The sequence below is a fragment of the Natator depressus genome, chromosome 10, assembly GCF_965152275.1.
Source record: "Natator depressus isolate rNatDep1 chromosome 10, rNatDep2.hap1, whole genome shotgun sequence".
NCBI classification, from domain to species: Eukaryota; Metazoa; Chordata; order Testudines; family Cheloniidae; genus Natator; species Natator depressus.
The window spans coordinates 71176807-71193019 of NC_134243.1; the positions used below are offsets into that span (position 1 = coordinate 71176807).

General features: G+C 44.3%; 1 protein-coding gene across 5 annotated transcripts in view; it reads left to right on the forward strand.

Annotated features, from left to right (window-relative positions):
• The window catches only part of SV2B (synaptic vesicle glycoprotein 2B), a 111589-nt gene that overhangs the window by 54459 nt on the left and 40917 nt on the right, over positions 1 to 16213 (forward strand). For all 5 annotated transcript variants that reach the window (XM_074966500.1, XM_074966502.1, XM_074966498.1 and 2 more), the window contains exon 2: positions 15195 to 16106. In XM_074966500.1, coding sequence (XP_074822601.1) covers positions 15566 to 16106 — 541 coding nt within the window. In that variant the 5' untranslated portion in view covers positions 15195 to 15565. The remainder of the gene's footprint in view (positions 1 to 15194; positions 16107 to 16213) is intronic.

The following is a 16213-nucleotide window of genomic DNA, read 5'->3' on the forward strand; positions in this document are numbered from 1 at the left end:
CTTTTAAAAGTATCCAGACCCTTAGAATATCAGATTAAAAATATAATATCTCCTTAGCAATCCGTGAAGCTTTCTGTCTTCCTTTTTCAAACAAACACGGAAAAGCAAAACTTAAACTTCGGCTGCAGTTACTTCACTAGGAAAGTCACTGTCACATGCAGTGGATGGCATTTTAGTCATCGATCTGGCACATGTTTTAATAGAAAACTTACCCAGTGCTCTGTGGGTGTAGGAGGCAAAGAAAACACACCAGGCTATTGGGTTCCTGATGTACTGTACTTGCATGGATGGAAGGACATCAAGTAGATTAACTATAACATTAAATGAAATACCTGATTTCTTAATTTTCTTTTGAATGCAGTTTACACAGCAGGGTATATCAGGCTTCAAGGAGAAATGGTATTGGTCCATTTTGTGTCTTTTGGATGTTTTTCTCCTAAAGGAACTATGTTGCTAGGTTTTGGTTCTGAGTGGGACCATGCATCAAAGCATCAAGCAGAGTTTGATTACAACAGTATGCATAGTACACAAGAGGCTGGATTCTGTGGCCTACTCTGTCCATCGTCTTTGTGCCACTCAGGTGATTCAGTGTGGTGATTCTGGGTGGAAATGGCTAGTAGAGAAACTCTCAGCTGGGGTAGAGCTAGCAGGGGGTGTGGGGTTGGGGATGAGGGGTTGAAGCGCTGGTATGGAGGAGCAGACATCTTCCACTTCATTTCTCCATTGGTGTAAGTTACAGCGGGACCCCAGCTGCTCTAATGTACATGAGGGCTGGGTGGTGGTGGATCTTGGAACCATAAGTGTCTCTGGGAAACCTTCACGACCCATTCCTTGCACCTGCGCTTGGCGTGGGAAGGGTTGAGAATCCAGCTCAAAGTTTAAGTAATGCAATATGAGTTAAGGGCAGCAAAATAGATCAGTAGGGCCAGAACCTCAGCAGGTATAAATTGGCATAGTTCCATTGAAGTCAATGGAGTTACCCCTATTTATACCAGCTGGAGATTTGACCCATAATTTGTCAGCCTTTCTTAAGATAACTTACTTATCCTCAGGCCCCAGGATTTATCCTCATAGAATTATCCTCACCAGATTACTGTAATGAATTAATTCCAAGATTGCTTCATTAAACAGAGGATGGGCACATACAAGAAAAAGTATAAAAATGTACCAAATAATAAATACTTATTATCCAACAACATGACAGTCCAAGCGCAATAAATTCTGCAGCAATATATTTTGAACTAAAATGTTTTCTGTAAATAATAAATATTATGTTGATAGTACATTAAATTACCCAAGCTCTTGGTTTCCCTACATTTCTCAATATGCCATGGATACATCACTAATGATCTCCCACGAATCTGTAACACGTATGGAATGATTGAACGAGCACCATTCTGTAGTGATAAGAAACACAGCAGCGTCTCAAAGCAAATCTTCAGTCTTAAATTGGACAGCGGAGAGTTACTCTACCTGGCCTATCTATATCATAGGGTAGTAGTCATTGGGTTCGGCCTATGGTGCTGAAAACTATTCCTTGGTACTAGAGGATATGAAGTCAACGACCTTCAAATGTCGTCCTTTTCTTGTGAGTTGTGACTCACAGCTGCTAATACAAAATCTGTGTTGCAGATAGCTTACTTAATAAGTTCCAGTGGGGTCTTTTCTGGCTTGTACTACAGCGTCCATCAAATAACAAAAGAGTTGATACAAAAACGTCTCTTGGGTAACAGGTTTATGTTTATTATTTTTAATATAATGCTATGTTTTTTATTTAAACAACAGCAAAAGATACTTCCCTTGCCCAGTTTTCAAAGAACTTACTTGTAAATATGAAATCTATTAAAGACGGGCATGTTATGGCCTTGATTTTTTAATCTAGCCTCCTATTTTGCAGTTTTGCTCCTGCAAATAATTGCCCCTGCTGTTAATTGTGGGTACAATGTATAGCATTTCTAAGTATCTGCAAACCATGTCTTACTGTGCCCACAAATTCGGTAAATGTGTAAGCCCTAGGCGCAATTATTATAGCCATAATTATCTGTGGGTGTAATTTTATGATGACAAAACTAAAAGCAGACTCTTAATATAGGTCCCAGCTGGTAACATTCTTCGGGACAGCTGCAAGAAAAGTATGTATCTGATTTGTGGGTGAATAATGTGTTGCTTCAAACCACTAGATTACAATTATGGTAAATAAGTACAGTTTTACTGCAGTGATACCAAGCTTGCACTTCTGCATGTGGCCTTTGAAGGATCTGTGCATGCGATGATTACTAGTCATGACTGTAAGCCGGGTGAGCAGAACTCTGCTTGATGAGGTGGCTTGGGGAACATTGAGCTAATGGATGGATGGAGTTGGTGCCTTTGCTTCATGTTTGTTCATTGCTTCATGTGGAGTTGGGAGAATGACCTGATGGCAGCATTCCTCCCCTGAGTCTGGGAGAGACTGGAGAGAAACACTCCTTTACCTCCCTGAAGCCAGGAAAAATGAGCACTGGATGAGTAAAATAATCATGGCCAAAGATCTTGACTTTGTATGACAAGATCTGTATTGTGTGAATATGTGATGAAGTTGTGACATGACATCAAGCCATATGCAATGCAAAATAAATGCCAGACCATTACAACATGGTTATTTTGTGGTTTTTAAAAATGCCTTTCATCGGTGACAAAGTAGCTTCCCACCTCCTACAGATCAAACACAGTTACATGGACTGTGCTGAGAAAGCTCATGTACCTGAGCTAGATTTCCTGGAAGAGGAGCTGGAAGATGATAGAAGATGGGCTCAAGAAGTCAAATTTAGGAAGTTCTGATCTGGATGCAAAGTTCGGGGGAGTTCAGACCTGGCATTTTGATGTGGGCCCATCTCTAGAAGGTCATGATTTCCTTTAGACTTACATTCTGGCTAGATCCAATGCAAGAAACTGCAGCACATAATCCCCTCTGGACCTAGTGGGGTTTGAGAGGGGTCAAGAGAAATCAAAGGGAATTCTCTTTTTAAATGATATGCTATGCAATAGCTGTCTGTATCTAACTATAAACTCCTGTCATGATGCCTGATCAGGGAGCACCAGTGCTTCCAAACCATGGGCCAGGTCCTTAGCTGATTGAAATCAGCATGACTCCATTGTCTTCAAAAAAGCTATGTTGATTTACACCATCTGAGAATCTGGCCCAAGGTCACCGTATAAGAAAATCCCAAGGAGCTCTGTTTCATTGGTGTCATGCGATCAGTTCATATGATGGTGTGGATGAAACATGGAACGAATGGCTGCAAACTCACAACAGAAGAGAAGGGATCTATTTAGAAAAAGCCAGGCACAATCCCCTCATATTTTAAGTGATTTAGATGAGCTGATTTCCCCCACACTAGTTCTCTATGAACATCTGTCATTGACATATTCTCTAGTAAAATCTTCTGTGTCCTCGGTATGGGTATTATTCCAGCTCGTTCTGGAGGTGAAATACAATTACAAAAGACAAGCAGGAGCATGATTTTGAAGATGTAGTGAGGATTAAGGGCTCAGTTCTAATGAGGATGGGATGGGAATATAATACTCAGATATGAAGTTTAGAACTCATGTTATTGCTAAACTACAAGGATTGCTCTTTCCACTGTTTATGTATCGATAATTTCCCAAGAGCTTTCATTTTCCCCTTTACACTTCCCTATATGTCCAGTGACTTCCCTCCGTACACCAAACATCCTGTCCTCCTTCACCCCAGCCTCTGATTCTTGCCCTCTAACTATTTGAGATGTATCCTTAGCCCTATCCTCCTTCCTTGTCTCCTAATTCCCTTTCCCTCCACTCTCCTCCCATCAGTAATTCCTCTTTCCCGTCTGTTATCACATCCAGGCTTTCTCCAGATCTTTCCACTTTTCCCTCTATATTTTGGCCAGGAATCCATCCTTGCCATCAGCCCAAAAGGCTGAAATCCTTGTCCATGACCTGATCATGTCCCACCTAATCTCTCCTCTTCCTATCCTATTCCCTTCCAATCTATCTAGACTACCACTGCTAAAATCCTCTTCTTTGCTCACTGCTCAGGACCACGTCACTTCCATCTTCAAAGCCTCTTCACTGGTTTCCTTCTGCATCAAATTCATTCTTCTTATTCTTACCTTCAAGGCTCCACACAAACTTATCCCCCCTTATATCTCTGCTCTTATATCTTGCTACCCTGCTCACTTTGTATCCTTTCCCCATGTTGCTCTATATGCCTTGGAATCCTGTCCTCTCCTGCTGCACCAACCATCTCTTCATTTGTAACCCCCCAGGAATCACACTTCTTCTATGAAGCCAATCAAGGAAGAAAAGTCATTTCATTAACAATCAACTCCCTCCCCCACCCCCACCATAGTACAGCTTTGTGATAAACCCAGCTGAGTTTGACCTGGAGCCTGATGCATGATGATTACGGGGAACATTCAATGGGTGACTAACAAAGCAAATTGATGCATAAAATACCTTGGCTTGTATGATATGATTATTATTCAACTTGCATTAAATGCTAAACAATCGTGTAGCAACACTATAGGGGGAGATAATCCAAGCTAATATTGAGATCTAGATCCATGATAGGGGACCACAGATAATGATAGCTGATGTAGCTATGAAGATTTCAGTGTTTTCACAGAGTCATAGATTGTAAATCCAGAAGGGACAACTGTGATTGTATAGTCTGACCTCCTGCATAATACAGGCCATAAAACATCTGTGAATTTTCAGTGGTCACCTTGGTTTTCTCCTCCTAAGATCCTTTTACCCAAATGAGATGAACAATTTTCCTCCTGGATATTGCTCAGCTCTGCGGCAGATTTTGCAGCTGTTGAGTTTTGTGTACAGGTCTTCAAAAGGTGGTCAGGGCATTAGAAGGCGTGGCCTCATTTACATAGAGGTTGTGGTCTTATTTATCCATTGGGAGGGGGTCCATTCACTTGCAACTAAATCTGTAGAGTGTAGGACGGCCTTTGACTTTTCTTATGCTTTCCTAGAATACTTTTCTATTGCCAGCGGACACTGCTGCTCACAGAATAGCACTCGCAATTATTATTTGACTAAACCCTGAGGACCTTACTCAATCAAACTCCCATTGCTCTTGGGGTAGCCTACCCCGAGAGCAATGGGAGTTTAATTGAGTAAGGTCCTCAGGGTTTAGTCAAATAATAATTGCGAGTGCTATTCTGTGAGGAGGACTGCAGAGGTGATGCAGTCCCTGGACGGGAGGATATGTCACATATTTCTCTTAAGCAATGCCCTCCTCTTTGCTGACACAGGGATTGATGTTTATTCACTATGGGTAATAGTGGAAATACACATAGCTTTCCATGGCTGGTACTAAGGAATGAATAAGGGAGCCATGTTGGTATCTGGATATGCGTTAGGATTTGGTGAAGATTCATGGGTTTTGAGGCCAGATCAGCTTCAGATTTGGTGGTGCTGATACCTCCTAGGCTGTGCTTTCAAGAAATTGTTCCAAAATAGGATTTGAATCCAACTTCTTTTCTACCAAACATGCTCACGTTTGAAGGGGTTTAGAGTCTAGGTTCCAGTTATGGGCCATCTTTAGCCAGAAAGATGAGTCAATCTGCTTGGTGGGCTTTGATGGCGGTGGGAATAAAAGGACCAAGTGGGGGTTATTTTGCCAAAGACAGAGCCAGCCTTTCCTACAAACCACCAGGTTTTTTTTCCCCAAGTGCTGTGTTTGCACAAATCCTAGGGCTTAGTTTTAAAGCAAACCTGCCTGTTCAAAAGTCACCCTCAGATTTCCCACACAGAAAAGCAGAAAGGCTACACATATCTCCTTAAAGGCCAGAAAAACAAGGCTCCTCTGTACCCTACTCCCTTCAGTAAAGCCCCCTTTAGACTCAATCCTTATACAGGACCATATTCTGTCCTTAAATCCAGTTGTACACCCTGCAGTCAATGAGGTTACATGGCTGGAACTAAGGGCAGAGTCATGGCTACTTACCAAACAAGGGCCTCAGTGTACAGAAAAGAAAATATTACAGTGCACACAAGAAGGTAAATAGTCTGTTTCTTTTTATTCCAGCAAAATCAAATAAACGGCCTGAGGGATTAAGGAAGTCCTCCGAAGATTACTGGGTTTCAAGTGAGATAAAAAAATAATTACTCAGAATATTAACTAATATACGTTAATTCTGCTGGGCTTTCCTATTCCCAGGGCAAAGGAGCTCATGAGAATTATGCAGCAGAGGTGTTTCCCCCCCCCCAGCCTTGCCATTTCCCAAAGGCCCTCCTGAAATTAAGATGGTGCAGGTCATTAATCTGGTTTGGGCAGAAACGTTTTTACATCAGTGAATAAAAATCCGTATGAAGTAATCAAATTCAGTAGAGAGAAAACAGAGAAGAGGAAAGCGTGCTTCAGATACCCACGCCTGGGCTGTGGTCTCCCCGGGAGGGCTGGAAGTTTTATATACAGCATATGGAAGAGAACCCCTGAAACAGAGGCGAGAAGTATGTGAGCGTAAGAGAGAGGAAGAGAGAATGGTGGAATGGGGGCTGAAGACTTTACCATCATGGGCTTGGGCTGGCTGTATTACTCCCAAGGGATGGACTAAGACAGTTCTGCAAGTTGTTCCAATTAAACCTTTTTACCACACTGTCACGCATGCTGCATGTGCAACATATTACAGAGAAAATGACTTCAGAGAGAGCTGACATTTTAATGGGTCTACCGAGTGTGTCCCTCCAAAGAGAGAGGAAGGGTGGTCTTGTGGTTAAGTCGTTGGATTGAGACTTGGGAGGTTTGGCTTCAGTTTGCCGCTCTGGCACAGATTTTCTGTGTGACCCTGGGCAAATTGTTTAATCTCTCTGGGAACCTACTCCCCTGCTGTGAAATGAGGACAACAGTGCTTCCTTTCTTCCCTTGGTTGTTTATCTTGTCTGGTTAGGCTGTAAACTCTTTTGGGTAGGGACTATCTCTTGCTATCTATGGACTTAGTGTCTATGTCCCCTCAGCCCCCGTTACCATGGCATTTGAGCACCTCACAAGCATAGATGCCAGGTTTGTATAATTTTTGGTGGTACCCAGAACAGGTCCAAGTCCCGCCCCCCACATGGGAGCAGGGCCATGTGTCTGGGAGGGGGAACCCAGATAGGGGGTAAGGGGATAGTGGACCCCGGGTGCGGGGCCGGCAAAGGAATCCTGGGCGGCAGCCAGGACCCCGGATGCCAGGCCGGCAGTGGCATCCCGGGCACCGGGCCGGGCCGGCAGCAGAGCCCTAAACATTTGTGGAGCTGGGCCCACGTTCCTGAATATTGGTGGAGCACGGGCACCACGGGCCCACATAACTCACGGTCTACGCTCACAAGCTTCGTAATGCATTTCTCCTCACAACACCTCTGTGAGGTAGCAAAGTACTAATATCCCCATTTTACAAATGGGGAGCTGAGGCACAGGGACACTAAGCCCCATATCAAAGATATTTTGGAGCCTAACGCTGCTTGATTTCAATGCCTTTGAGGAGCTGGGTATAAGTGAATTGCTCAAGATCACACAGGGCGTTTGTGCCAGAGTAGAGAATTGAACTTGGTCTGCCCAGCCCTCAAGCTAATGCCACCAACTGCTGAACCATTCTTCCTGTCACACGTAGGTCGACGTACAGCACTCAGTCTCACTTAGGTATCCTGCCACCACCACAATAATACTCCTCTAAATTTAGTATCCCCAAAGTCCAGGATATTGTCCAATGGGAGAAGCGGGAGCTAAGGATTTCTCAGAATCTGGTCCCGGGTTAATATAAATGGATTCATTAATTGCGTCCACATTAATATTCACATTCAGGTTGGAACATCAGAAAAACATAACTGTACAACTCCCCTTCTCCTAGTCAAGGAGAAGAATTTCCTCCCAGGCTTGTTTAACAACCTGCTCTGCGAATGCAGTGTCCTTATGGCCGCTGTAGGATTTGGGCTCCTTCCCAATGCTGTCAGCAGAAAGCAGGGGTGGGGGCGGGGAAGGGGTGGTTGCTTTGCTGAAGGAGCTGTCCTTCAGGCAGAATGCTAAACTGAGCTACCATCTGCTTCTGGGGATTATGCTGGCCGCTAAAGATCCTATGACAATATTTCTGAGTCCTTCTACCTGCCCCTTAGCATCTCCCTCCCTGCATCCTGTCTGGGAAAGGAAGGGAAATGATCTGAATTTCTCCTTTCAGGTCTTGTCCCCCTCTCCAGAGTGTACACACACACACACACACGCTTTTCAGTTCCTGTGCTCCCGGGACAGGGAAATATAGATCTCTCGTCTCTTCTTGTCCATTCTATTCTCAGCCATACTCTCCTGCATCTTTCTTCCCTGGCAATCTGCCAAGAGGGATTACCCCAAGACCTACCTTATTCCTTTAACCTATGGCTACATGATGAAGTGTGGAGGGAAGCATCTGATCTTTGGTGAATAAGAGGCTAGAGAAAACAGGACAATCCCCAGAAAAGGTCCTACTACCATTTACTCTTATATCAATGTGACATATATAAGAACTTGTGGTAACATTTTAAGTTGCAGAGTACAAATTAGAAGGTACCTTGCTCACAGGATAAACAGGCAACATTTGGTCACAGACGAAGTAGCTCCTGGATGTGAAGTAATGTGGTGCAGAGTAAGTAGTATGTAGAGGAGGGGTCATTTCAGAGTAAATTATAGCGTGCAGAGGCGGGACTTAATGAAGGATACGTTTTGTGTAGAGTCAGGATAACTGGATCGTACCTAGTATTTGGTGGGGAGGTAACTGGAGTGTAAATACTGAATAGAATACATAGCGAAGGTTATTGTGCAGTATGTTTAGAGGGTAAGTAGTGTGTAGAAGAGGGGTGTACGCTGGAATGTAGATTCACCAGCCAGCAGGGAGGCTGGAACAATTTTTATAGTGGGGGTGCAGAGAACCATTGAACCAAACTGTAAACCCTGGATATAATAGAAACCACTTCAAGTCAGGGCATGTTGCAGCACCCCCCGCATCCCTAGTTCCAGCACCTATTGTCCCTCCCCAGCTGGCATAACATCCCAGGTATGAGGTCCCGAAGGCTCAATTTATTGTAAAACCCAGGTTCCAAAACAGGAGCAAATTAACTCAAGATACTGCTACTAACACCCAGCCTCCTATGGCTTTCCCAGCTCCCGCCCGCTGGGAGGGGAGAGAACACCCTTCCCATTTCACAACCCTTCCTGGCTACTATGGAGAGACACTTCCTCCCTGAGCTGGGACTTCTCTAACCCTGGCTCCCTCCTCTCTGCTGTTCCTGTCTGAAACGCAGGACCCCTTCTCTCTCGTTTCCTGTAAGTCACATGCTTGCACCTACCTAGTCATGTATCCTGTGACTACAGCTGGCAGTTTTAAAGGGCTCAAGGCCGTTAACAGACACACTGGGATGCGTGGATGCACCTCAAGGCCCCAGTGTCCTGTTACAAGGAATAACTATAGAAGATCCCATTCTGGAATCCTTCCAATGAGTCATACAACTACTAAATGGGACTACTTGTGTGAGTAAATGCACCTCAGCTTGAGTAAGGGTTGCAGACTCAGGCCTAGAGTAAATTATGCTCTGCAGAGGAGGGAGTAAAAATAGGGTAAGTGGTGCAGAGAGTCTCAGAAATCGCATGGTAAGTGGGGAAGCTAAGAGGGGTAATTGTAGGGTAAGCAGCATTTAAACTTGTAGTACTGCTTAGATACTTGGGTGATGAGTACTATGGAAAAACTTAAGGTAGAGGGCTAGATATGTTAGCAAGTAGCAAGTGGTAATCGAAAGGTAAGTAGTACAGAGTGTACAGAGGTAGAGGGTAATTCCAGGGTAAGTATCATAGAATCATAGAATCATAGAATATCAGGGTTGGAAGGGACCTCAGGAGGTCATCTAGTCCAACCCTCTGCTCAAAGCAGGACCAATCCCCAACTAAATCATCCCAGCCAGGGCTTTGTCAAGCCTGACCTTAAAAACTTCTAAGGAAGGAGATTCCACCACCTCCCTAGGTAACCCATTCCAGTGCTTCACCACCCTCCTAGTGAAAAAGTTTTTCCTAATATCCAACCTAAACCTCCCCCACTGCAACTTGAGACCATTACTCCTCGTTCTGTCATCTGCTACCACTGAGAACAGTCTAGATCCATGTATCATGTAAGTACTGGAAAATTGCAGGGTAAGTTACTGGTGGACATATCCCAAGGAAAAGATAGGATTACCTGTAACTTTGCTTGGATTATGTGTTTCTGCTGAGACATGAAAGACTCTCAGTGGCATAACTGAAGGGCTGCCCTGGTTAAACTGAGAGCAGTCAATAAATCACTGAAATGACAACTCCTCCTTCCCCCATGGAACAGTCTCACGGCTCAACATCTCCTCTGGGGCAGAGTGAAACAAGAAGCTGCTAACAGGACTCCTGACAGGCAGCTGCTTAGAATAGCTGGGGCTAGAGCCAGCACCCATTGAACCCAGCGGTGAATTTTGCTACTGATGTAAATAGGAGTAGGATTGGGTCCTCAATGCACACTGACAATTTGGGAGTAGATTAAATATACGATGCCCCAGTATCTTCTCTGTCCTGACATTCGTGGAAACCAGTCACTGGTTATGAAAGTGCCTGGCCAGTACCATGTGACAGAGGAAGGTTCAAAGGGAGAATACAGCCAGCTGCTGTCTGGATACACATTAAAGCAGAGTGAAGTTGTTAGCAGAGGCTGCAGTGTCAGAGAGACAGCAAGAGTGTGGGAGAGAGAGGACCACCTGCAGGCTGCAGGGAGAGAGATTTCCCTGCTCCCAGGAGGGTGTGCAAGCTGCAGGGAAAGAGCACAAGTTCCCTGCTCCGGAAGGGTGTGTGCTGCATTACTCCATGCCCCATGAGAGGAGAGTGTGTGCTGGGAGTGGCTGCAATCTGGGGGAGTGAAGGCAAAGGCAGGGGCTACCGTATAGCTGTTGAGTAAGACAATGACCCATGTGCCACTGCCCATGCCGTCCAGATCGGGCTCTGTACAGCCGACAGCCCTGCATTCTGCAGAATAAATATGAACTGAAAAGCTTTTTACCTGCCAAGACCTGAATTATATGGTTCACGTTCTCACTTCAACAGCTGATAATATCACTAGAGTGGCATTAATTTCCTGCATGCCTGACAATGCCCTTGATGTAAGGGGTGCCATACGGTAGGGAACAATCCTGACCTGGCAGGGTGAGGGTCTGGGTGCTCCCCTGTCTCCTGTGATTCTGGGTGACACACAGAATCCTCAGCTCATGTTGTGGCATCTTAGGAAAGGAGGAAATGATTTCCAGCTTTTTTGTTGTCAAATGTATCTATTTGTAATGTTAAAGTCTTGGTATAAATTTTAATGGTATTCAGGCATCTTGGGCTTGTGTCTGATTTGGTATCTTAAAGTCTGTTGCTGATCTGGACTCTTGAAAAGTTCGTTAATTATTATTATTATTAATTATTATAATTTCATTTACAAAGAAAGCTTTACAGTTCGCCTTTACAACAATCAGCAGGAAGCAACATCTTGTTTTCAGAAAAGAAAAGTGGCAACTGAAACACTGCCCAGGTCACTTTCTTTGATTTGACAGGCTGAGACTTGAGGTCACTTTGAAACATAACCTTCCCACAAAGGCCCCTTGAACAATTCAACAGCAGGGGCTAATGTTCTTCCTGATTCTTTGTACCAGAACAGATTGTTCCCATTTAAAAACCCTTCCCCCTTCTTTTTAGAAGAAAATATTCTCCGTGGAGCTAAATTTTCACTGCCTCAAAGAGAATAATATCCACCCTTGGAGTGAACCTTTGTGTAATGGAAAAGGTTATTTCATAAGCAAGATGGTTTTTTAAGACTCCAAAGGAGTCTGGGGATTTTTTTTAACCCACACTGGCAGCCCTTTAGCAATGAAACTCGAGATGTAAAGCCTGTGAAATGCCTCCGCTGGGCTGTCAGTATATTAACTTCTTTGCATATAAACACATCCAGAGTGGATGCAAATACTTCTCTTTACTGCAGCCTGCTCTCGAGTTGCTTGATCTTTCTGACCTGATTGGCTTGCCGCTCTTTTTGGCTTTTTTTTTCATTGATTGGTTTTTCACGGTCCTGGAAAATGCCCCGGCTGCCTTTTTAACCTAATGGAAGATGTATGGGGTGACTCAGCAAAAGGAAAGGAAATGTGCTTAATGCAGCGACAAATGTCATGGGAGCTAAAGCAAAGATAGAGGCTCTGACAGTGCCCACGGAGAGACACTGATACCCCCGCACCTTCCCCATAATGAGAAAGCGGCCTATGTATATGCCATACATTTAATGAAACACATGCTGCAGGCTGCACACGGTTAGAAGGAGCAGAAAGACCGAGCTCAGCATCCTGGCCTCTTTCATTTCAAAAGATTCTTATTTTCTATATTCCTTGCACTGCGAGTGTCCCCTATAAATGGCTGGATTGTGCCTGACTGGGAGGAGTACAGAGCTGGTTGCAGCTAAAGTAGCTCCCAGAAGAACTGTGCCATAGGGAGGATAGTGAAGCATGCTCATCCCCAGCATGGCTGGTGAAGAAGGTGTGCAGGGCCATGCTCACACCTCCTTCCCTCCTCCCTTTGGAGCAGCGTACACCCTTGAAGGTACTAGCAGGGAGCATTCTGTGCTCTTTGCCTCCCCCTGGGGTGGATGGGGTAGGCAGCTCCCCATCCCTCCCTCCTTCCCTTCTACCCCCACGCTAGCGCAATCCCCTAAACAGCACTGAATTCTAGAAAGGAAGGATGCTTGCAAACTAGAAGGTCAAGTAGTGTATAACCCTGCTGGATGATCCACCGTGGCGTACTGTCCAGCACTAAGCATGGGGACAAGCTTTTATCAGCACTTAATACAGAGCAGCTGGTTTGTTGCAAGACACAAGAGTCAAACCACTTGTTCATCAGTGACTGGCTGAAGTGAGATGATTCTTGTGTCAGCAGGGACCAGTGGGTATAACCGTACCTGTGCACTGGTGGAGACTCAGTTACAGGGGCCTTATTGGCACACCTACCATGCCACGAGGTTATTACCTGCTGCTGGGAAGGCTAGTGATGCCACTTATAGGGAAATCATAGATCAAAGTTAATGTAGATTTGAAGGGAGATCTTGATTGGCATACCACAAATATGGCAGTAGAAACAGTAGTAACTGTCTATATTGGGACCTGTCTCTTTCCGATTGTGTGCGCGTGACCAGCAAGCTGGTGCCTCCCACAGTTAGTAGGCTCCATAAGCAGATTTGAAGAGTGGCGCCCAAGATGAGCTAGAAACCAGATCTGTTACAGGACACCAGAGCAACAGGAGCAAAAGCTGTTTTACTCTGCATGAAACTCCTGATTCGGGTGTAAACATAACACAGCAGGAATCACAGGGCTTTGCATAAACACATGGAACTGCTTGGAGGATCCCCATTTGTGCTCAAGGGAACTCTTTTCAATGTAGTATAGAAAGACCTTGCTCTACATGCAGACTCTGTTTTAATCCAAATGATATTTTCGACGCTACTTTGACCGTAATGCCTTTTCCTAGAGTGACATGAGTGGCCCCTTCAGAGCATTTGACAATGTTGGCTTTACTGCATTTCCTATCAGAATTGTGTGTACGTAATTTCAGCTTTATGGCATTTGCACAGAGCCCACATGATGAGAGTAATATTCTGAAGTGCAGAGTTTGCATTGTTATGTTGAATATCACCTTTGCATGCCATACAAATGTATGTGTGTGCATGTGTATACACACATACACAAATACAAAGTGTGCATAAGTGTATATATACATATACACACACAAAATAATAGTGCTCACAGGTTACAGATTATATAGATACGTCAGTTGATGGTTCGTTTATATTTTATATATTTAGGTTTGTACCTGAAAGCTTAAAATGAAAACCAATCTTATACCACATCTGACCTATAGTAGCTCTTATAGCATGATTATACTATATATTTATTTACTAACTGACGCCTTCTTTCAAAAACCTTGTTTTCAGCTCTTTGTAAGAATGGGAAAAGGCACAAGAGAGCCAACTGGCTGAAATCCACTTGAAAAATAATTGACTACAGGTGTCCAAAATCTGAGGTTGTTTTTAAAAGATTTGGCTTCACTCCATTTTCTCCAAAGAGGGTCATGATTCCATATTAACTTCATTTGTTGCTGACTGAGAAAACTTCTCCTCCAGTGGCTGCTCGAAATGGAATAAGTGGGGCATGGGTGGGTGGGAGAAGAATTTCTCTCTGCATGCACTGCATCTGTCAGGTCTTTTTGTCCAGATGGGGATACATTTAAAAAAAATCCATATAATAAAATGACATCTGCTATCTGGCTTAAAAAGAAAAAGTGAAGCTCCCTTTTTCTTTCATTAAGATGATGATGAGTGCCTAAATATCATGAAGGCTGGGCTCCAAGTTGGCAGACAGACATTCCTCTGAAAAAGAAAAGGAGTACTTGTGGCACCTTAGAGACTAACAAATTTATTTGAGCATAAGCTTTCATGAGCTACAGCTCACTTTATCGGATGCATTCAGTGGAAAATACAGTGGGGAGATTTATATACATAGAGAACATGAAACAATGGGTGTTACCATACACACTGTAATGAGAGTGATCACTTAAGGTGAGCTATTACCAGCAGGAGAGCGGGAGGGGACGGGATGACGACTTTTTGTAGTGATAATCAAGGTGGGCCATTTCCAGCAGTTGACAAGAATGTCTGAGGAACAGTGGGGGTGGGGTGGGGGAATAAACCAGGGGAAATAGTTTTACTTTGTGTAATGACCCATCCACTCCCACCCTCTATTCAAGCCTAAATTAATTGTATCCAGTTTGCAAATTAATTCCAATTCAGCAGTATCTCCTTGGGGTCCTCTAGTGACTTAAAGGCAAGGGAACTGATCAATCAGCACCACTCAACACCATGATGTCCTCTATGGAAACCAGTGCTGTGGCTTTCTAGGAATGACATACTATGATTCAAGACAGTGTCAGCCACAAGTTGGGATATCAGTAGGGTAATCACGGTCTCCAACCCATTTGATAGCCTTTATATGCCTCCCAATAACAGTCTCTGAATGTTCCATCTCCTTTTTGCACCCTCAGATAGAAAAGAATGAGTTAGGAATGTTGTCTATTTCACTCACTGCCTTTCTCCTCTCAATTCAATATTGTCTCATCGCTGTTTCTCTTTCTTTCTCAGGTCATGGCCTTCATCAGCACAATGGATCAGAAAAAAGAACAACCTACCAAGTCTTCCTAGCTCCTGGTTGTACAAAGTTGCTGATCCCTCACATATCTCTAGTCAACAGTCCCAACTACACTTTCCTTCCTACTGAAAGAAGCAAGTCAACAAAGTCTAGCTCAAACTTGAAACGTTACCAAAAGCCCTGTAAAAAACTCTCCCCTGAAAGTTTACAGTCATTCTCTTTGTGAGCTCAGTGCACTGCGCATCAGATTCCAGACCAGAGGGAAGTTATGTTTGTGTAGCTAGTAGCAGAGATTGCACAAATAAATAAACACGCGTATATATTCGAGATTATACACACCGCACTATACTGTGTGTAGAAGTATATGCTCAGAATGGATGATCGGTATAGAAACAACGCAAGTCTGTATCAAGGGGCTAAGGACATCGCTAGAGAGGTGAACCAGGTGTCAGATGACTACCGGTATCAGGATGGCAACTATGAAAGGTATGCACCTTCGGATGGCTATCATCATGATGGGAATGAGCCAACCCAAGAAGAGGATGCCCAGAGCGATGCCACGGAAGGCCATGATGAGGATGATGAGGTCTATGAAGGAGAGTACCAGGGCATCCCTCACCCAGATGACATTAAGGGCAAACAGAAGAAGAAAGCCCCTGCCATGGCCGATGAGTTTAGAGACAAGGCTGAACTCATAGCCGAGCGGATGGAGGATGAGGAGCAGCTTGCCCACCAGTATGAGAACATCATCGAGGAGTGTGGCCACGGGCGCTTCCAGTGGACACTCTTCTTTGTTTTAGGCTTGGCACTAATGGCAGATGGGGTGGAGGTGTTTGTGGTTGGCTTTGTTCTGCCCAGTGCTGAGAAGGATATGTGCTTGTCCAGCTCAAACAAAGGGATGCTAGGTAAGTGCCACTGAACAGCCTTCCTTCAGACTTTATGCAGCCGGGATGGATCCAAGCATAGCTTATTCCATAGGGCAGGTTCGTTCAGGACCCTCCCCCTTTTCCCC